General features: G+C 36.6%; 1 protein-coding gene across 1 annotated transcript; it reads left to right on the plus strand.

Moving 5' to 3' along the window:
• The first annotated feature begins 496 nt into the window (after positions 1-496).
• On the plus strand, positions 497-27,410 carry LOC145768894 (uncharacterized). The gene is made up of 10 exons (XM_082580500.1): positions 497-559; positions 3,582-3,720; positions 5,322-5,459; positions 20,868-21,012; positions 21,099-22,130; positions 22,570-23,112; positions 24,005-24,142; positions 25,408-25,650; positions 26,030-26,104; positions 26,539-27,410. The coding sequence occupies exons 1-10, from the start codon at positions 497-499 to the stop codon at positions 26,846-26,848; spliced, it is 2,826 nt and encodes a 941-aa protein (XP_082436626.1). The 3' UTR covers positions 26,849-27,410.
• The last annotated feature ends 214 nt before the right edge of the window (positions 27,411-27,624 follow it).

Below are 27,624 nucleotides of genomic sequence, written 5' to 3' on the forward strand. Positions count from 1 at the left end.
TGTCGATTACCTTCACGCGGTAATTCTTGGTATTTGGGAACTTTCTTAGGCTTTAGTGACAACTATCTCAAGCAGAAAATGTAACAATGGCAAATCCCAAAAACGCTCTCAAACAACTAAAATAACAAAATGTATGAACAGTTGTTCTTCATAAAACTATCGTTGATAGAGCTTTGTAAAGAGTTCATTGTGTGGTACCAACAAACATGCAGTATAAACCTTAGTAAAGACAATGGTTTTAATATTTTTGAACGCGAACCAAGACTTACCTTACGTACATAGCCTACACGTAGGCTACATAACGTACTATACGCACATAACGTATACACTACACGTAGGCCTACATAACGTACGCAAATAAACAAGAAAAAATTTGGAACGTTTTCATCAAATCGCTGTGTCTTCATTTGTTTATGTTATTTAAGTATATTTTTCGCTTGGTAAAAAACAAAGGTATTAAAATCATTGACGTCACTTAACCTATCATTGATCATACATGTCTGCAGACCTTTCCAGACAAGATTCTTCAGCCAGTGAAAGAGAAGCAACAGCATCTTTGGTGAGCATGTTGTCCAGCTTCTTATTGATGCGTCACACTATATACTAGTGAGAAACATTTAACGCAGTATCAAGTTGCTTTTTGCATCTTTTTAGTAATTTTATTACAAGTTGTAAACAAATTACACAGCCTTGTAACTGTTTTAAACTGAGCTTTTCACACTTCAAACAGACATGCGGTGGTATACAGTTAGCTTGGGAATAAAACAAGTCTTTTCTCCATTCCTGAAAATTGAACCAAAGTGGAAATATACGTTATATAGCCTACCTACGTTAGTAGTGCATCTTTCTGTTGACAAAAACATTCCAATGAATCAACCAGATTATTCAGTAGTTTGAAATGCCAAGCTTGAATAACATAAAGCTGAAGTAGACAGTGTCGTGTGAACACCACCTCGCCCCTCCTCCAAAAATCCATTGGCGGTCCCTTTTTTGGCCACAGCACTTTAATGGTGTTTCTCAAACCATACTTTCATGGTGCGTCTTTTACCATGGAAGCATTGGCTTAGGGCACAAACTGTTTCAATGCAGGTGAGACAAAAACATTTTCCCCGTCATTTTAACAAAAGGTTTAAGATTTAATATCGTTTTTTGATTAAACCTGATAGTTTATTCTTATTGCAATGTTGTATCTCGTAAAACAAAAACAGAAAAGCATACAGTATGTCTTCAAAATAAAATCTTTTAATCTGTAAAAAAAAAATCATATTTAACATAAAATCAGAAAGTTTTGTATGGAATCCTTGAACTTCTTCTGTCAAAGCGAAAATCGCACGGGCATTATGAATATCAATACACCCTTTCAATAAAAGCATTTTAAAACCAAGCCAAAATAAGTAAACTTGAAAATGTACGTGGAAACCACAATATGCAAATGTGACAACATCGTACTTTGCATTGGAGACTTCATTTGCACGCATGGTCCAAAGAACGTGGTATCTCCGTTATTGTGCCACGTTTGCTTCAACATGGCGTCCATGAAACAAAACCAAGGCTGGTTGTTCAACAGAACCTTGGTTTGTAAATAAATGTGGGATTGATTGAAATTTGATCCGGACTGTAAACGTTCTTTAGCCACATTCCTTTGCACGTGGTATTTGTTTTACTTTGTGATTTGGCTTGAACGTTATTCTACCACGTTTGTTTCAATGTGATACACAGTGGTGTAGCCAGAAAAAGAATAAATTTTTTGCAAAATTACACTTAAATAATGGATTATAGCGCTTTCTGGAAACATTTTCAGGGTAATATTTGTATGAAATTTATTAGCAGATAAACAGCTATTAACTTATTAAAGGTAGCTCTTACACACGAACGGGCAAAACTGCTGCTAAAATTAGAGAACACAAAAAACTCAGCTACACAAAAACCCAACAGAGTAAGCGATTCTGAAAGTGCTTCCACAGATTAGTTAAAAGAAGCGTAAGTTGCGTAAACTTTGCGCGATTTACGATTTGCAAAAATTATTGGTGTCTTTCTGTGTGTCTAAAACAAGTCCTGGGGGGTGTTAATAACCAGATGTCTTGGAAAACGATATAAATTTATTCAAATTATATTATATTTTCAACAAAGGGTTCAACTTCGGAATCCAAACTAAAAATTTGGGAGGGGCCATGGCCCCTTTCGCCCCCCCCCCTGGCTACGCCTATGGTGATACAAATGTTTTTCAGCAACATTGGGGTGAACCTAGCATTCTGCTGCATTGGTTTCAACTTGGCATTATTACTTTCTCTGCAATGTTTGTGTAAACGTGTTATTAACATTACAAGTCGCATACGGTTAGTGGTGTACCCAAAGGGGGGGCATTGGTCCATGGAATTACGATTTGCTTGGTTTTAACAATATTGTTATTTTCTTTGACAGTGTTATCTAAAGCATATTGAATGCTGTACTCTACTTCAATAAATTACCCAACCCTTTCTTTAAAATGGGAGACAAAACCCAATGTCTAACCCTCTCTGCTTGCGCCACTTCGTATAAGGTTCTTAAATCGTTTGCTAACTTCACTTTCCATGAATTTTTTTTTAATTTAATTAATATACCACAGATTGACACATATTTTTACGACGGACTTGTATACTGAAAGGTCCAGCTGATTGTATTGAGTGAGCTGAGGACGACACACAAGAGCTCACTCAGTAGGCTACAATCGGTGGGACCTTTCAGTTGGTGTGCTGTTTGTGGCTTTGTACCGCAAATAAATATCCAGCCAGTGTTGTGGCCCCACTTTGGCTAAACGTTTTAGCCCCAAAGTCTGTAAACTGATATTTACGATACACAACAACGTTGCCACACCGTCGGTTACATTATAAAGGAACAAAAAAACAAAAGTATTTGTGAAGCATGTCAGGTTAGCGAGATTGGTAGCTTGAAGTTTCTAAATGCTGTTATGTAGTATTTCGTTTTCGCCTTTCCATGCAGTCCGCGTGGTTGCGTGGAGATTAAAGATCTATGTTTGAAGTTCGTTGGTCACCTCTACACTCCGAGAGTTGAACTATCCTAAAACATGGCAGTTTGTGCGGATAGGTACATCTAATGAAAATGCAGAGTAAAAGCGATGTGTGGATATCGAAGCAAATTCCAGTTACGCCCTAAAGATATTGAATTATGATGCTGTGAAGTGACATTAGAATTCTATCTTAATAGTTCAAACGTTAAACCAGCAAAACAAAAGTAAATTTTGAAGTTATGTTTTGTACCCTATTTGCGTCCTTTGTCACAACATAAAATAACCACAAATTTAGAACAACCCTTGCACATTTGGCATGAAAATTTCCATTTGAAATAGCTTTTGGCTTGATACACCCATCTGTTAAACATTCTTTCGAAAGAGAAGTTGCTTGATGCGGAATAGCCTAACTTTATGTGAAATTGAAACCGCTCAAACTCATTTGGAGACCCTTCAAGATGGGGCCGAGGCCCGAGGCAATTGCATCTACCCAAATCTACCAATGTGACAAAGTTGCTTTTAAACAAGGCATCAACGCCAGCACGGTATTATAAAATTTGCTTTAAAATTTCAGAAAAATGTGTCTCTTTTGAGAGGAGATTCAACCAGAACTTCACTCAAAGAAGCTGTTTTGCTGCGTAAATTTCATAATGATCGAAAATCTAAAGGCCGTTGGGATATCCAACCACCATCGCCGTCAGATGACGCTAAAGGTACGTAATTTTAGCATGTTAGACACTTATGAGTATAATTTGTCAAGTCATACTAATGACTTGTTTGAAATAGCATCTCGTCTATAAGTATTAAATATCTATGAATGATTCGACTTGGAGTTATTTGGTTAAATTAAAACGTTTTGCTTTATATGGAACTAAGCAAGATACAGCCTGCAGATTTGTCTTCCTGCAAGATAGTGCGAATGTTAGCCAATATGAAAGCCTACATTTTTATGTTTTAAACTATCGGGGCTTAATTGGGTCCACAGCTGATGTGTGACTTTAAATCTAATTAAAGGGCCTAGTTTAACAATCTTTTGTAGTAAGGCAATGAACAGACAATCTTGTCTATTAAAGACTTTTTTCTATTTCATTTCACAACAGTTTGAGACTAACCCATCCAACATAAGCCCCACTAAACTATTAGCATAACTATTGAGTACAAAAGATCTAAAGGTTGTTGAAATTCGAAGATCTAAGTAAACGACTGATTTGCTAAAAAAATAAAAAAATTGATTTTGTTAAAAATAAAGTTAAAAATGAAAAGTGAATTATGTTAGCTTAAAAAAATAAGCAATATTCTGCTTGTGGGCTAAGCAATAGCTTTTGGGAATTATTGATTTTAAGGTCATCTGGCAACGTTTTTATTTGTTGCACTATTATCTCAGCTAGTAGTTTAGCATTCCGTGCATGTAGAAATCCTTGCTTTCACCATCGCCATTTAAGTTCCAAAACTCCTAGCAGTAAGAAATTCCGCATATGATCACAACAAATAATTGCAACGTGGACGAAAATCATCAGAGTGATTACGTCACAGAACGACTTACGTCACAGAACGACTATATTCTCCTGTTAGCATTAATTGTCAGTATAATTATGGAACCATCAAAAACTGGCCTGACTCAGCAAACTAGGAATTAAAGCTTGGATCATTTTGTAGATGTAGATGTAATAGGCTACAATTCCAACCTATTTACTTGAAAAAAACACAAAATAGTTAAAATAAGACAATTTCATCATACCATCATGCATAACATCTTATGCTTTGTAGAAAAGTAAATATGGCAGTCACAAATGTCAAAATTAAAAAAAACATAGATAGACGCTGTGAAGCCTTAAAGTTACATAAATTCAACACGAAAACATTGTTAATTTCTTAAGGGTGTGGAAGTGATATATTTTCACAAAAATATAAAGCCAAACAAAATTATTTCTCGGTAAGATTCAAGAATCCCACTTGCCAATACTTGTGGCATCTTTTATGGGCTCTTTCATTGGACATAATCGCTTCATCGTTGTATAGAATTCATCATTTTGATGTCAACAATAGCAATAACACCGGATCGTTCTTAAACATCGCTGTTATTATAAATTAGTCAAGCAAAACGTTTTCACATATTTCAAGCCACTCTGTCAATTGACACGAATAATACATGGCTTTGAATATAGAGGACCCCACTATAATGCACCAATTACAAACCATGTCACCGTAAAATCGCTCTGCATTTTTTAATACTTTAAAAGTAAGTTACACTGCTTTAAAGCGAATTGAAAATATCAGTATAAGTAACTATTGTTTTCAACCAACATTTGTTTAGATCTACGAGTCAAGACTGAACAGTTGAGGAAAAAACTTCTTCGAAATCGCACGGAACTGGATCACCTACTTCAACATGTTCCACAAATCTTGAAATCTCAGAAAATGAAATATCGAAATAGTTCTACTTCGTCCTGTGGTGAGTGATGCACTGAAAAGATGTTGCAGCACATTTGCAGTTGCTACTCATGGCGATTTACACATTAAGTTAATGTTCATTTTCAAAAATGTATCAGTGACTTTACATTCCCATGATGGGATGGTGGAAATAAAGTAGGAATAATCCTGAAAAGAGGTTTCTAACCACATACCTCAATTTATTACCTGGTAGAAACAACAATTCATGAACGCAATTGATTGGTAACCAAAGTAGAAAAACTTGGCTTGGTATTTGGGGAGTTAGATATAAATTTGTTTTCCGGAAGCAAAACCAAGTATCACTGTACAGAAAGGCTGTTCGAAATGAAATTTCAAATCAAAGTTCTTTGCTGCGTTCAGAGGTTTCGGCACTTGGTGGGCAAGTGAAGATAAAGGGTTAAGGTATAATTTTGAGCCCAGGTTCGGGATGGTTTTATGGGCTTGAAAAGGTGAAGAAAGTATCACATACTTTGTTTTCTATAATGTATTTGCGTTAAGTCCATTTTATCTTGGATACTCCTCCAAATTTTTGGAGAAAACTACTTCTTTCCTCAATGATTTTAATAGTATTTCCCTTATTAGGTTTTTATTTCAAGAGATGTTTTAGCGGTGTGTTGTTTTCACGGCTTGGAAATGTTATTGCTACCTAGCCCAAACTATCCTCTCATAGGCTCTGAGTTCTGATGCCTTTTTGTTTCAATTTTATTTCAACACAATTCCCTTTTATTTCAACACAAAGCAAAATTTCTACAAACGTACTTAATTTAAAGAAACAAAACCAAGACAAAAATTTTACATTGAAACGAAATCAAATAATGTATTTGAAAATTTCGAAATATTTCTGTTTCAAACATGCTCATTGCTCACATAACATTGGGCTAACAAGATAATCGGTCTATAAAGAAACTGATTGTGGCTACCCTTTGCCAAGAGGTAGGAAATTTGATATAAACCTCTTCTTTTCTATTTCCTCAGCTCATTACCAAAACACGAAAACTGACCTTGGTAATTATTTTATAGCGTCATGAATCAAAGCTGAGATTTCCAGTTGACCTATTGCGCATGAATTTGAGATTAATTAAAATGCATACCGCCTTTGTTCATCACCCGTGTTTAATCTTTTCAAATTTATCTTTATCATCTCCATGCCAGACATGCCACCAGGCAAATATTTGGAGTATGGAAGCGCAGTTTCCTCGCCATGAATACGTAGAAGTAGGGTAAAAAAGCTTATGCAAAAGCCGAAGAGCAGGCATTCCTCATTCCAAAGTAATGTCGCAAATATGTTAAGATTTAAACATAACGTCATACATTGAGAAATTTCACGGTCTGCAAAAACTTAATTTTTTTAATTCTGTTTGTCCATGAGTGTAAAGAATATGGCTGTTTCTGCCAAGAGTGCTAAAACTGCCTGCGGTAAATAATACAAAAATTTGAATATTTTGAAATGGTATGGGAATTGATTTTGACTTATTTTAACAGCTGTTTATTTATCGCATTAGAAAAAACTTTATTTGCAATTCCACGACATCAGTTATTCTTTGCCTGGAATGTTGGGAATATCTGTCAATTATTAATGGCCTCAGTACTAACAACTAACCCAATTTATAGCGGCGAAAGTTTGTTAAAAAGTTAAACATGCGGTGCTGTCTGCTTGCGTTTGTACGACTTTAACAAAGAGGCAAAAAGGGTGTCTTAACTCAGGCCAGTTTTGTTGCTGAGGAAGGCTGCTTCCACGTAAAGTTGTTCCTTGTGTAAACATGTCATTTCTTTCATAGCGATTTGATTTATTTTACACTTGCCAAAAAAAATAACTAAATTTGGCAACAATCGAGACAGGCTTAAAGTTTTTGTCGATGAGATTAAAAACAACATTTTTCAATTTATAATTAACAAATGACGGAAGGCATTGCTAGTTACCTTGCTTCTGCGTAGGATTACTGATGTTCGGTGTGACAACGCAATCGTAACGTAACGTTGACGTCGAAAAAATGACAATCCAAATTTTCACCAAACCCACGTGAGACGATATTGTTTCAACGTCTGCACACTCTGCAGACAAAGACTGGTCTGTTGATGGCTTTAAAAAGTTTATCCACCACTCCCGGCGATCGCAGTTTTGGCAATTATTAACATGAGATTACCCAACGCCTTGACTTGAGAAAGTTCTGCATTTGTGTACTTAAATGGTATGGAGAGTACGGTAGACTAATAAATTATACGAAGCCTGAAGAACATAATAAGGGACAGGAAGCAGTTGTTACCTCTTAGGTAAGTTTTTGTTTTAGCCGAATAAGAAACAGCTGCGCTTTTTCTTATTGTTTTTTGGATTTGTTGGTTAAAGAACACGGCCCCAACTAAATTCCGTTTTATCCAAGCCGACAAGAATGTTTTATTTATTATTGCTTTAACAATTTTTGTTAAGTCAATAGTTGTTCATGTTTATGCTTTGCAATTTTTATGTCTGTCTTTGAATAGGTAAAGAGTTGCCAGGCTGTTTGCACTGGAAAATCGCATTTATGGCTAAATATATTGTATAAGATTTTTTGCAAGTAAGCTTTTTAATATCCGTTTATTTTCTATAAATTAACGATTAAACTTGACCTACGTTATTTTGATTGATTAATTCAATGCGTTGCGCACATTGTCTGCGATTTTATCGGGGCTGTTCATCCACGACTGTACTCTCAACTGACAGTAAAATCCCCAAATTAGCAGTAAAATTCTAAATCAATGGCAACTTTGGTTGAAAAGCCTTGTTGTGGTGAAACGTTTTGTGTCTCTTGATTGCGACACTGGCGACAACCATTGTTTATTGTTTATTCAATTTTCTTCCGAGTTGTCTTTATTTGTTGCACCATTTTCAAAGTATGGTGGTGTTCGAAGTATGGTGGTGTTCGAAGTATGGTGTTCATTTGTGAAATCAATGTTTTAATAAGGTTCTTTGCAAATGAAGCTTAATACTTTAAAACATTTTGCAAGAAGGTATTTTAAACATACCGCACCTCTTCGTTTAAGACAAGTGATAATACATTCCTACAGGGTCTTAGCTAAAAATATTTTAAGTAGGTATAATAAGTAAATCAGTAACAGAAAAATTATTATTGACTATGTCACAATGCCAAGTATACTTGAAAGATTTTCAACTGCTTGACGTAGATAGGCTAGCTTGAGTAAGCTTAATCATCAACACATAGGTTGCCAAAACAATTAGCTCGTTCGTTGCATAAATTTGTGACATTTGAACATTACCAAGACCAGTGTTTTGCAACCCTTTCTGAACGAAGGAACATTTGATGCATTAAAATAATCTTGCAACACACCAAACAAAATATTATAATGATGCAATAAAATAAACAACACAACAATAGTTTATTCACTTTCAATATTTCTCAGTGCGATATCTGGGTCTGTTTAGATGAGCACAAAGTTAAAAATCGGGCAGGAATTGCAGAAAAACAACTTAAAGCTTTTATAATTTTGATTATTTATGGAACACTACCGTATAAGTGTAAAATTTCTTGCGGAACATCTGACCATTTTCCACAGAACACAGAACACTGGTTGAAAATCACTGATCTAAGCTATTCCTTGTGAATTCTTTCAAAGCCAAGGTGGATAGTTAGCAGGATTGAGCATCGTAATAATTTATTGTATTATCATGGCGCTATATTTTCTGGCTATGATTTCAAGGCAAACCAAATATTGTGCCAGCAATTCATTTGTCTCTCTTGTGCAAATCTCGTTTACGACTATTAGCCAGAACTGCATAGTTTTTGAAAAGACTAACGCATTTACGAGCTTAAAATGCCCCCACTGCAAACACAGTGTATTGACAGAACTTGCAACGATGGCAGTGACATATGCGGGAGCGTGTTGCCAGTGGGCTTTGAAACTGGGGCAGTTTCCAATTTAAATAATCTACTGCTGGTCAGTTCAGAAATCAGAGCGGTTTATGAAACACAACCCCCCTCCTTTAAGACAGGGTTTCCCAAACTTTTTTGGGCCGCGGACCACTATTAGTGAATCTGTTTATTCGCGGACCCCCAATACAAAGGTAAAAATGAATAAAACCGAATTTTGTTTATTTAAAAAAAACTGACAACATCAATGGGACGGATGGGATTGCATAAGTCATCAATTCTCGAAGTTATTTGTGAAAAGCAAACTCGTAAGTCAGGGTCCACGGAAAGTCTGGACCTGTATTTTGTCTTCATGTTGGTAAGAGCTGAAAATGCTGTCTCACACATGTAGGTCGTGGAAAAAGCAATCAAATTTTAGTTGCCTTTTGAGATAGCAATGGGTATTCCTCCACAACACTCAACCAGAAAGATGCAATTCTTCTTCTACGCGTCCTGACAGATCAGTCTTTGTGACAACAAAAGGGTTTAAAATCTAGTCAAAATTCTCATATGTCTCTTTTAAAAAGTACTTTTTGAAATGTGCAGAAAGCAATTCCAAATGTTGTGTAATGTCAGAGAAAATTAACTTTGTATTAATTAAGGGTTTGTTGGTAATGTAGTCACACATAACAGGAAACATATCCACAACCTTATCATTTATCCTTTTTTCCATATGTTGAGTTTCTTTATGAACGCTGTTATTTTGTTTTGAGTAAGTAAAATGTTCTTATCTCTTCCCTGAAATGACAAGTTTATGCAAAGGTATGTTTATGCCTGCCAGGTATGCAAGTTTCCCAAGCCAAATTTCATCGCCTGCTAGTGAAGCCGAGTCAGCATTGTGCGCTTGCAGGAAAACTAAAAGGTCCTGTCGCAGTTCAAATACGCCTTCTACAAGTTTTACGAGTAGTCCAGTTTTAATCCGGTGATGTCCCCGTTACCGAGGGTGGCCGGATTCACCTCCAAGTGCCGCAATCGCCTCCACATCGATATGTGTAACGTGTCCTCCAGTAGCGTAGCCAGGAATTTGAAAGGGGGGGTTTTGACCACCCAGCGGCGGGGGGTCTGGGGGGCCTCCCCCAGAAAATTTTGAAAAATTACTTTGAATTTGGTGCATTCTGAGAGCATTTTCAACAAAAATGTGGGTACGAATATTCTGGTAAAATGGTGCTGTCCGGTAGCAAAGCAAAAGGATAAGATCAAGTTTTCTTCGGCATTTTTCGGAAATAAAGCTTAGTCTCTGTGTTTTCTTGTTGCTAATTCCTGGCTGAGATGTTTGGTATTGGCAAAACTCGCTCTTTTAATGCAATTTTGTTTAAAATTAGGCAAGTTTTTTTTAGACTGAAAGCATTATTCTCAATATCGTGACGTCATACGCGTGCCAAAGGGGGGGGTTGTAACCCCCAAAACCCCCCCCTTGGCTACGCCACTGGACTGTCCTCTCTTGTCAAGCCCACCTTGCTGCTTTCCTCAACTTGCCTTTTCCACGTTTTCTTGGGTCTTCCTTGTTTTCTACGACCCTCCACTTGCAACTCCAGCGATCTTCTCAAAACATCATCTTCATTCCTTCTCAAAACATGCCCATACCACCTCACACCAACAAGTTAAATGAGAATGTTGAATTTTTCGTGAACAATTTTTTAACTGCTACGAAGGTGCCACAAGTAAGATTTACAATACTGGATAGCAAAAGCTTTCAAAATCATTTAAGTTATAAAGAACTGTGGCAATTATCTTTGACAGGATGCGTAGCCTACTGTACAACGTATATGTGTGACTTTTTAATTTTTAGTCATATCGCCACGGACCACCTGTGTAGCCGTCGCGGACCACCAGTGGTCCGCGGACCACGGTTTGGGAAACCCTGCTTTAAGATGTGTGTGACACCATAATGATTGAATCAGCAATAGTAATAAATAGTGATTATTATCGATTCAAGTATTATCACGACACACACGTTTTGACGAAGGAATGGAGTACATAATCCCCTTCTGGTTACGTTACTGCCGCAGGCTTTAGTAAGTTGTTTGTGATTTTTATTTGTAATCGAGTTATCAACATTTGCCTTGATATGGTAGAGAGCATAAGCTCTTCTTGCGTTTGAGGCATGATGCAGGCAATTCGATTCGATATGCAGACATGCCTAATTTCCTACAGTTATGCTTTTAATAAACCTTTCTTCAGTTCAATTTCCTACAGAATTGTAGATGCACGCAAAGTTGTAAAATGTTAACAAGAGACAGCTGGTTTGGAAGAATCATCAGTCTACGTCTTTTGACGTTTCTATCATGCTTGGTAGCAATCACAACACTGTTGAGTTGAAAGGACGACTGCCTATCATTTGGTTTGTCTTAATCAATTTAGTTGCTGGCGAGGAGCTTTAATCGCTTTGAAGTTTTTGCAAGTAGGGCACAAGGAATTAAACAATGACAAGATAGTAGATTTCCGGTTTGCAAGCAAGCGTTAAATGGGGCCAAGAAGTGATAAAAAACTTTGTTTATCTATCATAGCTTCACCAGGAGACCAAGTAGTTCAAGTATCAGGATAGATGGAATTCCTTCTTAGCTGGAACGCTGTTGTTCTTTTGATCGTACGATATGTTTAAACAACTACAGACAAAGGAAAATCTCTGAACATAAATTTTTATAACAAATTTAAACTTTGGAAGTTTTTTCTTTCCTTCAATCCACTTTCTCTTGTCTGTAGCTTTGCAGCGGAGAATGGAGAAATTAGTTTACGGTTGCAGCTCTCAACTTGGTTGCTCACAAAAAGCGTGTATCCCATTAAAAATATGAACTTTCTAACACAATAATGTGTGATGCTTTTGTGGGTGTAGTAAGCTTTTGTAGAGAAAAAGTTGTGAAGCTCAAATAAACAAATTACAGTAGATCTTGCTTAAAAGCAGTTTTATTGTATCAAGCATGTGAGGCGGTGAGCTTAAATGATATGAACTTTGTCATTCACACTATTATTTAAGGTGCATACAACGCCACACATGAACGATTTTACTCGCAATCAAATCTTAAACAAACCAGAAGTAATTTCTGACCAATATTTTGATGTTAAATTGCTCGTTTTCTGATTATAGTGTTAGTTCGACAAACAATTACGTTGTATTAACGCAGTAGCGTGTTGCAGTGAAATCATTTCATTGGAGTGTGTATCAGCTTAGAGGCAATTTTATCAAATGGATTTGTTGTTCTGGCTTTCTTGAAAACCAAATGGCTGTCTCATGAAAAACCGCCAAACTTGCGTAGGAGAGATTTGAGTGTCGGTTTTTTAAGTCATAGAAGCAACTTGTGAAAATACCAACTTTTCAGCAACGGAAGTGGCCCAATCTGAAGACACAGATTTCAAATTTGCTTTTTTATGTATAGTTACTTCTTTAGATGTTGATCAGAAAAACTTAAAATAGGCATACTTGATGGTTGACTACCACTTGATAGACCAATGTGTGTGAAGAGCTAAGTAAGCTATTTCTTATACGGCTTCGTTTTGGTCATGGTTTTGAATGATGAATCATATCCTTGAAATATTGCCAATATAAACAGCTTTCTTTCTCATTTGAGTCAGCAAAGTCGGTTAGTGATCGTCAGATTGCAACACAACGTTCAATCTAACGCGTTTGTCAGAGCGTGTTACGCAGTTCACTGCTAATTTAGAGCTGTTTATTTTAGAAGTAGAACAAAGGCGAGTGCAGAAAATCAGCAACAGCGACGTCATAATGGCGAAAGATTTCCTTACGTCATGGATGTTTATAAAAAAACAAGGAAGCCTTGTTTAGATGAATACCAGCCAAAAGTTGTTTTCTATGATGTCACACTTTGATAGTAACAAGGGGCATGCCCACAGCCCAATAAGTGAGTAAATCTCACTGAAAAAGTAACTACCCAGTTAAAATGGTTCATATTGTTGGAGCACTGTAACAGAAAAAAAACAGATCTTTCAAAGTTTAAAAACGTAAATCTTGAAAATCTGTTCAAGTAGCTTCGTTTACTACTTTACTGTTTATGCAATTTATACTTTAGAGCTGAGTAGATTATGTTGTAACGTCAAAACCGAAGGAACATAGAAACTTTGCTACATGAGAAGAAGGCGGGAATTTCGTTCTAACTTCACTATGGTCTTGAGAATGAGAAGAAATTGGAATAACTAATAAGAAATAAGAACAACAAATAAAAGAACTCTGTGCTCTTATGCTTTGTAGTTACAACATTAATCGTGCTGAGAAATAACGAACCATTGACCCACAGGTTAAAAACGTTTCAAGGAGTATTTAAAAGCGTAAGCATGTTAGTGCAAAGGAAGCCTTAATCTTGTATCAACAAAAATTTACAAGGCCTATAGACTGTGCTTCGGTAGGCCCACAGCTTGAAGACATGATTCGTTTTGTATCTTGTTTTGCTTAAATTCGGGAACATAACAGGCATTGAAATTATTCTAATTCTAATTATAATATATTCTAATTTCAAAGCTTTTATACAAAAACATGCAGAACTTAACGCAAGTATTAGCATAAAAATATGCGGTTACGTTTTTGACATTACCTAAAACGGAGACGAATAGGGGAGGGCTTAAAAACAGCCCAAAAACCATTACAAATCTTATTTTAAATAGCCTTTTTGTGCTGAGGAATCTGAGTTTCATAAAGATATCTCCCTCATTTACTGAACAACTGGCCCTTATGTCGAAGTCAAATGTGTGTGAGGTAGACCGTGTAATACTCTGCAGGGGGTCTCCTCTTATGTTTTTCTCTTTTATCCGTTAAATGTTAGTTAATGTAAATGCATTTGGTCAATAACCTTACAAAGTGTAACCTCGCAAATTGCCAGTGTAATCCGTGAGACCTTGGAGAGTGGAAGCCACAGTTCAATTCGTTGCAGCAAGAAAAATTAGTTGGTCTCAAGCACAAAGGCAGTAGTTGCATGAGTATTTGATGATCATGGGTACATTTCATAAACTCAGCAAGTAGGCTAGGAGTGTTAAAAAAGTATTTGCATGAAACGAATTCTTCATTGCAAACTTTTTTCGAGATGAAAATCAGGAAAAGTGATTTTTTTATAGAACGAAATATTAACTAGGTTTAGTTTTAAACTAAGATCCAGTTGCCACAAAGTTATTACGTATGCCGGAGAGCAGTAAATGTTTTAATTTTTTTCACAAATTTTATAACTGACCAACGATGCAAAATGAGTGAGTTAGCAAAGGATGTAGTTACATTAATACTGAAGTGATGAAAATGTGAATTTTTATAGTAGGTCTCATCAGTTTGGCTATTTTCATCATTCTATCCTTAACAATTGAATGAGGCTCTTCACGAGGCATTCAGTTAAATAACATGATATACGTTCTTCTGGTGCAAACTAAGTTGATCTATCACAAGATGTATGAGGTTATCAAGTTATATAACTCTACCCTTGTTTCGTTGTTACATACTCATCATTATTTGATACAAGTATCTTGTTTAGTTTTCAGACATTGAAATGTTGACTATTTGACCAATGTGTGTTATTTTTCGTTGAATGTACACAGATTGAGTTTTAAACGTTGCTTTGATATATATTTGCAGAGCCAATAGATAGCAAAACCCTAGTTTGCAGAAGGCGATAACTGATAAGTAAAGAAACGATTGGATTGAATTTTTATTTGAATTCTAATTGATTTTTACATCATTTTAACGTTTGTTTTTATCATCAGCTACTTGACTCAGTCAACAATGAAAAACATTCAAATAAGAGCTGGTTTATGACCTGAAACGACAGATGCGAAAAAGTTTTTGAATAAATTGACTGGTCGCATATGCGCTTTGCCTAGAAAAAAATATTGACTTAGCCTTTGTCAAACTCATTGTGCTATTGTGATCGGCGTTTTCATGGTTACTGGTTATGTTCATGCTGCTGCGGTCATGATCAGCGTTAGCTTAATTTCGATGGCGGTCTTACGAAGTGAATATTTCCGTTTAAGCCAAAAATAGATGATTGAAAATTAATAGATTTGTAAACCATATTGTATAAATAAAGTAAACAATATCACACCAAATCAGAAGAATCGGTTTATTTAAATACACAGCTTTCGCCACACAAGTGTGGCTTCATCAGTATAAACTTATTCAAATAGAAACATATTGTATAACTTTGAAAGTACAGTATCGTTGCTTATTGAGTAGAGAAACATTTTATTTCGTCTGCCTGCAGGAAAACCTTATTGAAAGTTGAGTAGCTTATTATTATGGAGAGGCGTATTGAAAGCTTGTTTTTCAAACTGTTTTTAATTTTTATGCAAGTGTGCACTTTAAAGTTGATTTCAACAACTTGTGCAATGTCTACATCAAATAATGCAATTTCGTTCGAAAGCTTTGTATCAGCTTGTACACAGTAGAAAGATCTTACAGGTAATTTCTTAGTTAACTTTCTGAGCCTCAGTACGATAAAACTACAATCGTAGCAAGACCATGAAGTGAATCAGAATATAGCCTATAGTTTGATCATTATAGATACAAATCTTTTGGCAGATATTTGACTAGGATTGCTATCAAAACAGATGTAAGCCTTTATTTTTAAAATAAAACAAAATTACCAGTTGTAAGGACACCAAGATTGAAACTAATTACAAACGTTTTTCTCCACAAAGTTTTGAATGTTAAGTTTGTGTCAGCTGAAAGTATTTTTCATATTCTTATGCGATGAACTTGTTAGATCCGTCTCAGCAGAATGTTTCATTAGTGATTAAGCTTCCCAGCCAGCAAATCACGTCTGTAGATGTTGAATCAATGTAAAAAGTGATTAGCTGCTTAGTTAGTTATGGTTGAAACTCAGTGGCTCGAGTGCGAGTAAATCTGAGATCGATTCCAGGCTGGGTCAAACGGAAGACTTTAAAATGACATACTTTTTTTTCTTTCTTGCATAACGCAGTGAGGATAAGTCGGGCAATGATGTGGTGAGATCTTAAAATCTGATAGAAAAATTAAACATGCGCCCTGTCGCTAAAAGACCCTAGCAGTTGCAGAACGACATTAAACAAAACCATATCCTACCATTATTATTATTAGTTGTGAGTAAGAACAATATGGAACCAACATACATCACGACTTTTACCAGGTTTTACATATTATGGTACAATAAAGTATGTTATGAATGGCTAATATTATTGTAAGACTACAATCGAAAAGCGGTAGGTTGTATCAAAACAGTAAAGAGAATCAACAGTTGACATGATTCACTAGAAATTTGGTATTGTGTTTGAGACCACTCTTGGTGATTTCTTTTGGATGGGCCTTGGACAGTTTCATCTCCTACTTTCAAAGTATGATGCTAGTGCGATGTAATAAAATTAATAGGTTGCGTTGATAAAATGGTTTGTTTCCGAAAAAAAACAAAAAAACTGCAGATTAGTTCGGATCCGCAATCGTGCTCTCCGCATCATTGTCATGCCATTATAACAGGCCGATGGAATCTAAATAGGTGGGGATGTGCGAGCTTGCTGTAGTGTTTTAGCTGATACCAGTGTCCTTCTGGTGATGGCTTTGTTTACCAATGCTGATATGAACATTTCGTTTTTGCAACAAGCATAAGTCAACTCCGAATTTCCTTTCAAAAGTGTGACCAAAGATACAGAACGTGTTAACTTTCTAAAATTTTACTCTCTTCTTGACATTCAGGCAGAGAAGGAATAATACTTTTTTAGACGAAAACGTATTCCCATCCAGGTGTGATGTCCCACGCGATCTTCGTGGGAATATGTTGATCTAACCACTTGAATATTTTGAGCTGCTGTTGTTTGATGGTTGCTGTCTGGCCTAAAGTGTTCGAGCCTTCCATTCAGTCTGTGTGATGGTTTGGCACGAAAGCTATTAATTAATCAAGCGTTCTTTAAAAGACGAGCAAACGAAAGCTAGACTGTTCTATTTCCTATTTTGATTTAACAAATATAAAGCTTACCGGTTTGAATTAACCAAATACAGAGATTGGTGACAAATTAAATTCGTCTGCCTGGAAATTGAGTAACTTGGAATCAACAAAGTCGGCAGGTAGAAAACAATTATGAGGTTACAAGCAAAGACTTTGATCCTGGTATGTGCTTCAGGATCATGTTTACTTAGTGATTGATTTAGTCTTGGACGTAATGATGGAATGTCAGGGCACGACTGCCTTGTACATTAAATTCAACGTCTGCAGACTGTAAAGGTATTGATTCGCAGGCTAAATGGAAGCAATCGATTGTTAGAAATGGCTTGCTGCGCTGGCATCAGGCAGGGCTTTTCAGAGTTTGTTAGTCTTGTTTATCGTACTCCGTGTTTCTAAATGTAAATTTACTTTTATCATCTGTTTTCATGACGAAAATTTTAAATTTACCCATTTCATTTTGCTAGTTTCATTTAATCTAACCTCACGAAAGAAACGTTATGTTTATGAGGTAGGCTCACCTCTGATTGAGCTTAAAATTGTAAAAAATACATTAAGATTAGATGCATCTAGCTCAGAGATGTAGTCAGAGAAAAGGAAGCAATGATGTATATTTCACACCTTCGCTAAGTTTCTGTACAGGAGTACAGTATTCAAGAAACAAGCTAAACATAAATCGAACAGAGTAAATTAATCAGACAACGGTTTGTTGCAGGATGCAGTTTTCAAATTGGCTATTTTAGTGATAGCTGGCTCTTTCCAATGCAGGATTGGAGTTGCCTTGCGCTTGTTATTGAAAAAAGACTTGTTTGTCGTTGTGTGTTTTGAGTCTCCTGCAATTCAGCAGTTGAGTAAGTGGAAACTGAGTTAGCAACTTAAGCAGCCTATGCCAGACAAGCTACAATAATCTATTGAAGAAATATTTTCTGAGAGCTATCTACCTTATTATTCGTCATGAAACAACGTTATCTCTTGGATGTGCGTTTGTTGACCTATTCTTTCATTCGATAATATCAATGTACAAAACTACTGTACTGTAGCTTTTCATTGTCGCTTGCTCAATACTCAACAAAACTAGAATTATCATGTTAACAAAAGCCTATATCTATGGCATGTTGCTAATGTTATATTATACTAAAATAAACAGCTGTGTAGTAACAATTATATGGGTTCGCGTTCTGGTCTGCTAAGCAGGCGTTATGAAACTGGGTATGTTAGATACGTAATAAGGTTGGCCATCACTGAACGACGCAATTCAGCAGACCTCAGGAGCTTTATAATTTTTGACGTAATCAGATGACAAGCAGTCTTTAAATTCAAATACATATTCACGAATGCTTTGAACGCAGGCATAAACCTTTATTCAAACGTAGATCGCTGTAGGCCAATTTTTATTTTATTTTATGCACACTTTTTAATGCAGGAAATTTTGAGTTAATTATTTTTAGTGTTTTATGCGATTAGTTTTTCTTCATTAGTTTATTTTTAAATGTACTAATCTAATGCTAATGCAACTACGGAACCACAAGCCACACTCTGCTGCTGCTTCCACGCTCACCGATATGACGTCATCGATCGCTAGAGGTGAAAAGTTGTTCTGAACTAACAACCCAAACAACAAAATCCGTCATTTTTACATTGATTCGACGTCTTGCTGCAAGAGAGACGTCTTGCTACATTGATTCGATAATCAGCTGCAAGAGAGAGTTTTTGTGAATTGTGATTTGTGAATGTCAGCGCCGGAGAAGAAACACCTCAAGAAAGCCCACCCATGGCAATGTGACAAACGACGCAGACAACTCCACAACTAAAGCATTCTGTATGATTGTGGTCTTGTGGCAATGGGACCCATTTGAAAGTATCAATAGTGGGCTGTTTTTTTTTTTTTAACAACTGCTAGTCAGAAAACGCTTAACAACGTTGAAACGATGTAAACTTCGTTCTAATTGACGTCATCTACGTTTCAACCTTGTTAGGTTTATCATCATTTTTACATTTTTCCTGCTAGTAAAAGTTACTTTTTTCATCGTTTCAACGTGACCAGATGTAACACACTGATGCGCGACCATGACGAAAAATAAAATGATTAAATTATCTTGCGCTCATCCATCATACCTTTGAAATGGCTCTTCGTTGTCTCCAGGTACCACAGGCCAATTTTTTTCTGTTCCATCATTGGCAACAGCTTCTGAGTTGGAAGCTGTTTTTTCTGCATCCATGCGTGCTTTTCACTTTTGAGAGGAGGCGCTGTCATGAAAATATGTTACTGACAATCCCAGTCAAGCCCGGATTTTGGGGGGGTAGAGGGTGCAGTTGCCCCGGGCCCCCCTTTTTGAAGGGCCCCCGACGTGGAAAAATGCGATTTTGTGTTATTATCACTGTCTGTTTTCTCTCAGCCTTTGAAGTTTCTGCAAAATGCCTCCTTTTTCTTTCAAGGTTAATTTTTAGTCACAAGGTGGTGACTGAGCTTGGCATAAAGGCATTAGCAGTGTGGGTGACTTTCAAGTTACCGAGTAAAGTTTTTTGCACCATCGGCGCGAAAAAATTTTTGCACGGGGGTCCCCCCAATCTAAAAGTGCCCCGGGCCCCCCATCAGCTAAACCTGGCCCTGATCCCAGTCCATCACCAAACAATGTTAGTCTTCTTCAATAGCCAGCTTTTGAATAATAGAAGGCTTTGTTGCTTGCCATTCCTTTGTTGGTTTTGTGACTTGACATTAGAGCTTCATTAACAATGGTTTTGACATTCATGATTTGATAGCGATTTTTATCAATTTAACGTTGCTTAACGTTTCATTCCACGAAGACGTACGTTGCCCAAACGTGGTGTAGGCTATGTTATATTATTGACCATTGTGGTGCCAGCGCTTTCCAAGAAACGTGGTTTTGTCATGCGACATTTCTAGTAGAAGGATTGGTACTTCAAGACCTTGCAAATTAATATAACTTTACTTCGTTTAAAGAGTTCACAAGTCATACTACCTTTCATATATCTTTATATGATTTTTTTGATATCTTTTTATATTGTTCAAAAACTAAGCTGAAATATCAACAAGTTGTCTCACTCGATCACTGAGATGAAATCAACATGTCTATGCAGACGTGCATTTCAACAACAAAGTGGTATTGTAACAACCTTTTTAAATAAATATTTCTGGTACGTGGTACCACTTTTGCAATGGAAACCTTTTATTGCATTTTATTTTGGTAAAATGCAGAAATACCCTGGATGTTTAGTTTTTGCTGTTTCATGACTATTTTTTTATTTTGTTATTGTGTTTTTCAACATGACTGTGTGAGTTGTCTATTATAGTTTAATTGGCATCAAAGTTGACTTGGAATGAGTTAATCTTAAAAGACCGACAAGAGTGGAATTTGTTGGATCTGACTTTTGTGACTGCCAGAAATAGATTCCGGTATGAAATCTACCATGCGGGCAGTAATCTGGAGTAGAGCTAGCGAGTGTAGAAATGCCCAGTAAAACCTGGACATTGAAAAACTATACTCAATGCTTATAGAAACATACGCATGGTGAAAGTTTTTAAATGGCAATAGTTTCCAAATAATTATTAATTGAAGATAATTAGCATAATTATTTACTTTGTTGCAGATTTGAATGGACAAACTGTCCTTGCCCTACCGCGCAAAGGTTTGGATCACCAAAATGCTTTTCCACACTCCATTGAAAGCTCTTCTGACGAGGAATTAAGAGAACCCATGGCGGAAAACCTACCCAATCTCTCAGATGAGGAAAGGTAGGATACATGCTCGACAGTTGTTAGAATTTGTAATTACAGTATTGCGATGAAGCCATTAACAATTTTATCTTTCTCAATTTTAGCTTGGAAACATTTCGCTCCACCACAGACGGTAGCCATGGCAATAATCACGAAGAAGGAGTTGTTGTCGACATATCAGTGCCACCAAGAACGAGGCAGAGTCGAGTTGTCAAACTAACTCGGACTTCATCGAGTGCCAGCAATGCAACCAATCAGCACGAACCCGATCGTTCAACAGCCAACCCGATGTATCATGAGGCTAAGCCTCGCCCACCACCGCGACGACATAATCTTAAAAAGAAATCACCCGTCAAAGGTGTAGACTTGCTACAAAACGATGTCGTAACAAACGGACATGCGGTAACTCAGCCTCATATTGTAAACTTGCCTTATGTATCTCGAGGTACATCCAAGGAAAGACTACGTAGAACTAGTCTTTCAAAGGAAACGGTTACTGTTACTATTGATGAAAACGTACCTTTGGACACATTTTATCAGAGTAGTGATGTACAGTCTTCTCGAAGCACCAAACTTCAGATAACAAATAACAGCAAATTATTGAAAGGAAATGCAGATACTTCACCAAGTCGCACAACCGTAAGCAGTAGCGGTTACTCTAGTCTGGGAAGTTACAATGGTTCTCTTTCACTTTCAAGCTCAAACGCGTCTTCAACCGGATCTAGTCATCTCGAGGGGACACCACGTGAGCGCAAATTGTATAATGTTTCGTCCACTGTGAGTCACTCCGAAAACCAAATTTGTGACGACAGTGGAAAACAGTTTCCAGTCGCACCTGGCAGTAGTTCACCTCGGACTTCAAATCAAGAAGATGAAGATGTTTTTCCAATCACTAACTGGATGGAGTCTTCGGAATACAAGGATGTTGCCGAAAGAACCACTGTGACCAAATTCGTTGACTCAAAGACATCTTTAATCTCTGATAAAAATGCAAACAGAAGACATTCTTCCGCCGAGGACAATAATATGAACTCTGTTACGACACAGTCAAAGAGCAGGAGAACATCTGTACGGTCTCAGTTGAGTACTGAACATGGCCAGAACGACTACAGCAGCACTTTTATTAGTACTAACAGGTATTTAAGTTATCTATTTGCATGTAATGTTTTAAAACGCGATTGGTTTTTGATAAGCTTCATCGTGTGTAGATTTGTTCAGTAGAAACATGAACTTGGAGTTTATTCGAAACTGGTAACATTCAGACGAAATTATTAATAACTCAACAACCTATTTACCAAAATTGAATCGTTAATCTTCCGGTCATGAAGTCAAGTGGTGGAATGACAATGAAAGATGCTTCAACGCGAGTAGTTTGTGTGTTTTTTGAGCTCGAGTTAGACGTCTGGTCTAGTTGTATGTGCTGTGCATAACTGCTGTCTTTGACATGAAATGATAACTTAAATTTCTAACCTTTGATATGAAATGTTGACTCCTCTCATGAACAAATTTAGTCATCAGTAAGCGAATTTTTTTACCCAAAAGTTTACCGTAACTATAAATTACTTTTATCTACAGCATCAGTATGGTCGAGCAATCACAATCCCACAGCGCCAAAAGTCGAAATATGGCAGCTCCCGGCAGCATTAAAATGAGATTTCCAATGCCTATCAGACGATCGAAGAAAACTTCAGCGCGAAATAGTCGAGCCTTTGCATTGCATGCTAAAGATTTTGTGGACATTCCATCTGATACGACCACACCAAGTACAGACAATCAAGCCGCAGACCTTATTTCGGCTGTTCCAGATGAAGAAAATAACCTACCAAGCTCAAGTACCTCTCGACAGCGCACTTCATCTCTGTCCACCGAAGATTTTTCAACTAAAAAACTGGAAGGTTGCAAGCGTGAGATATCCGCTTCTTTGGCTAACCTAAACCGTGCAGGCTCTTCCGGTAAGCAATTCAACACAGTGTCCGGTGCTACTGGCCGCCATTTATCTGATTCGAGCAGTAAGTTTTTTCGAGATGAGTATCAAGGAAAATTGAGTGAAGCTGGCAAGAGCAACAGCCGTTACCGATCGACAAATTCCATATACAACGGATCGACTTGGTCTTTGAAGTAAGTTTCCAAATATTTACTTAGTTTTTGAAAACAATTCCTTTCTCGGAACGAAAAGTTCATTGGCTTTGTTTGGTGATGTAGGTCTAGCACATGACATTGTCAGAATTGTGCATAGGTGTGCCATATTGTGTTGTAGATGTGTTTTGAGCTGCAATTTGTATAGAAACTTGATATTCGATTCAAACTATTATATTTGGAAAACATGGAATAGTTAGATTGATTTTGGGAATCCTTATCCTGCAACCGAAAATGCTTCTTCGTGAGTGTATTCTTTGGCAGTTTTGCATACTTGCAAGAGACTTTCAACCATTGTGAAAGTCAGTCATCGAGATTGAAAGAGTGAAGTTTTTGCTTGATGTTGAAGTGTTGTCGGTGAATTATTCCACTTACTACGTGCCACTGAATGGAAAACAGTCCTTGAAATGCATTGCTTTCGCCAGCACACAAACCGAGAGTCGAACCAACCTCGCTTCATCACATAATATCACACTAAATTACAATTTACAGTAATTCAAAGATTTAATAAGCACACTCAATCACTAAATTTGCAATACGCTTATTTCAATTGAACGTTGAATTGATTTCAAATGTTTTTGGTAAAGAAATTTAAAAACATTCTAAAAACAATATTCTTTTTCATAGCACGGTTTTATTCTGCTTGGCCTTCCAGCCCTGACTTACAGTAGCATGCATCGAGTTTGTAACCAAATCAAATATATCTTTGATGAATCTCTAAGTCTTTGAATGAATCTCTAAGTCTAAACCCTTGACAGTCTGTTTTACCCTAAGGGAGATAGGAGGTCCTTATATAGTAAGGTCCTTATTCAAAACTGTATTTACGAATAATGGTTAAGTGCTTTGGTGGACTCTAACCCGGATGTATTTCTAGTCCTGAGCTTTCTGGAGGTGGATTCAATGGAGAAGATAGGAAGTCTTCATTCCGTCATCGGCTGAAAGGCGCTTTTAGTTTCCAGAACATTCGCAAAGCGATCAGCATGGAGCGACTCGACGGAGAAGATAGAATGAAGTGAGTCGAAGGCATATTTTTACTCCGCATTTGAATACAAGGCACAAACCGATAAGCAAAAGAAAATTATTGCTTGAGCTGCTAAAGCCAAAAGTTTTACGTCTTTCCTATTTTTTTTTTAAACCTTAACGCCGATCGGAATAAAGATGCATGCATTTCTTCGTTGTTTTTTTCTGTTTCAGTCAAAGCAAAATTAATAGAAATAGCAAACTTTTTGCTGTTTTAAAACCTCATAAATTACAGAAAACTTCTCTTCTTGAGTTAATTTGTGTAGCTAGTAACAACCAAAAAACAATTGAAATTTGATTTATACTGCAGCTGCTGAGAACTATCTTTGACACAGCTCAGGTTGTTGTGTTTGTAATGATACGATTTTAAGAGGAGGTTTAAAGATTTACAAAATAATTGAATATGACCTATTTCTGTACCAATGTTTGCATGAATAGAGTGGTAAGCAAGCAAAGCTGCTTATCTTTTATTTGGTGTAGTGTTGTATTATTCACAAGTGCACTTTCATAGCGTAGGTAAGCCAAGCCATCAACAGTGAGAGATTTTTATTATATTCAGAATTTCATGATAACGTCAAAGCGCCTATATATAAGTTATTTTAGTTACTCTAATTGTAGAGTGTAGACTATGTTGATTTAACTTCGCCCTTATTAAAACAAGGTATTTGCAGAAGCGCACTTGTCTTGTAAAAAGAGTGCTTAAGCTACTTGTCAGTTAGTGGTGGGGTGTTAAAAACATGAACATATTTCGTTTCGAAAGCAAAACAATTTTTGTTGTTGTGAATGGAAACGAAATGATTTTTCAAATTCAATTATTATTAACAAGTGGTCAACTAAAAAACATGTCGAAAGTGTAAAGTACTGTATTTTGTTTTATTTTGACACACAATTTACGGTTTTGATTTCGTTTGCATCAAAAAGTTGATCTCCAATTGCAATTTAGCTCAGCAGGCCATAGCCCTAAGAAGGGCCGTAGGCGTTTTTCTCTAAAGCAGTGGACTGTTCGTAGTCATGAGAGAAATCAAGGACAATAGTCGAAGGGACGCCACTCCGCAATCGACGTAATGCCTTTTAAATGTCTTACCAAAGACAAGGCCACATGCTCTTGAGCGGTGTCGAACCGGCGCGCCTATCGAACGAATGTTGTATCAGGGCTTTACTCGGCTAAGCAGCTGACGATTCTTCTTCACAAATTAACATAGAACGCATCTGTGACTGTTATTTTCGTATTTTTAGTATAATGTTTTTGTTTTTTAGATCTGTGAGTCATTCATATCTCAATGAGTTTGGGGAAGACATCTCTCAAGTCCCAAAGTTCAAGGTTCCCCAAATTCCTGAACCGCCAAATCCACCCGGGCGTTTATACAAAGCTCCGTCAATCAGTTCAATATTTAGCACAGTGCGTATGCGTAAACGAAAGTCACGTGAACGACGGGCGGCAAAATTGCGCAACACAATTGCCGTAGACCCAAAACAGGTCCCCGAATACGAGTATTCAAAGTGAGTTCTTACACTGTAAATATTTTAACATAGGCTACTTGATTGTTAATAACTATCGTTGAGCTTCTATCATATTGTATTGCATTATGTCCCTTAAACATGTAATTCATTAAGTTACAGGTACTGTAATTACTTGGCCTACCTTTTTCTACTAGTATTGTTTTTGCATCATAACACGGTACACATCTAACCATAACGCATCACTAGGTACAGTATATTAGACATAACTGTATTGAAAAAAATACAACTAAATCTTTCTGTTTTTTTTACCAACGTTACCTTCCAAACTAAGAGCTCAAAAGACTTGAAAATTACGGACGAACAAATACCGCAGTGTTAAACTGGGCTACTGGCTAACTCCGGTGTAAACATATTTCAGTGAGACAAAGCGATCATCATATCCATCCAATCACAATAACCAGAATGATGACGTGGGAACACCAGCTCACTTCAGGTGACCATTTCACTTACTTTCATTTTTTATTGATTTGTGTTGTTGAAAACTGCTTGACAAATTTGACGAATATGTAGCATATTGCATAATCAAAAATGTTTTTCTTTTTGTCTTCAAATAAGATCTATTTTTTGTCATTTTATTGAAATGACTAATATATTAGCAATAAATTCAGTTTTATGCGCTCAAAATGTCTTTTTATTATTTGAATCAATATTAGTTAATGGTGACATTTATTTGAATAAACTTAATTAAAAAATAAGTACTCTAAGGCTTTAAAACTCGTTCAATTCTTTTCTCTTTCCATCTGACGAAATCGGATCTTTTGGAAATGCAACAACAATTTCATGTTCTTATTGGTCCTGAAAATAAACCTGATTCATTTTATGTCTTAATTGCAGCGGTTGCTGTTACTTTTTGCATTGTTATTTCAGGCCAATCGGCCGTGTTCTTCAAATGGATGTGCGTCAACAGACGTTGCTGATTGAAATGGTTAAACCGCCTTCTGGACCTTTTGGCTTTTATCTAGCAAGGAGCAAAGAAAATGGAAGTGTCTATATATCCAGCATGAGTGATAGCTACCCTGACAAAATGTACTCCGGACTCATGAAACTTGGGGATGAGGTTACTGAAGTAAACGGAACAGGGGTGGATCAGTTGTCACTGGACGAAATTTATAATGTTATTTTAGATACTAACCGCCTTGTGTTACGAATTAAACCATCACAGGTTCATGCTGTTTGAAGAGTAGCATAATTTTTGATCAAGCACTGAATCTGTTTTAGTTGCAAAGCCTAAAAGCAGCCTAGGTCTAATTTTGTGACTAGTGATAAACATTTATTTGGAAGTGGCTATTGTCACCGCAGAATCCTCATAATGGGCATGGTTTTATGCCCGGTCATTGTGCTTTAGGATTAAGTTAACGAACCTTTTGTGATAACTGTGGCCATTATTTATTTATTTAGCAGCTGATACATGTTTTTATGCAGTAAACTGTACAGTTTTTATAATGGTCGAGCATTTTTAGTTTGACAGCATCAAGTATTCAATCGAATCCTCCTGCTTGTTGATTTACTGATTTTTGCGAATTACGTCTACGACTCTACGTACTTGTATTTGACTTTCTCTACTGTACTTTTGTGCCTTAGTGCCAATATGTACGATTTCAATCGTTGCAGATCAGGCAGAATTTATACATTATTGCCTCATTTCCCGTTCTATTGTTATTTCTGTGCAATTTTTTATTGGCTTTCAACTCCTCTATGTGCTGCGTGTGGTATTGAACCCAATAAACACAGTTTTGCTTGTAGAAGATGTCAATATTGACTACTACAGTACTATAGTACTAGCCTATCACAGCAGCTCAGTTGTGATTGCTCTTTATTTCTGTGTTATATAAACATTAAACAACTTGTCATCAGCAGCCAGCACGATTTTTAAAACTTTTATTGAGATATACAAATCGTATGGTTACAACAAAAAACATCACAGTGATGGCACAAGCATATAAGTTATAGTAC

The sequence above is a fragment of the Aplidium turbinatum genome, chromosome 4 (assembly GCF_918807975.1).
Source record: "Aplidium turbinatum chromosome 4, kaAplTurb1.1, whole genome shotgun sequence".
Lineage (NCBI taxonomy): Eukaryota > Metazoa > Chordata > Ascidiacea > Aplousobranchia > Polyclinidae > Aplidium > Aplidium turbinatum.

Excerpts from the sequence above, each read along its gene's own strand:
- LOC145768894 (XM_082580500.1), top strand. The coding sequence starts at position 497 with ATGTCTGCAGACCTTTCCAGACAAGATTCTTCAGCCAGTGAAAGAGAA. Across the intron at positions 5,460-20,867 it reads TAGTTCTACTTCGTCCTGTG|ATTTGAATGGACAAACTGTC; the intron begins GTGAGTGATGCA and ends ACTTTGTTGCAG. Across the intron at positions 25,651-26,029 it reads CCCGAATACGAGTATTCAAA|TGAGACAAAGCGATCATCAT; the intron begins GTGAGTTCTTAC and ends AACATATTTCAG.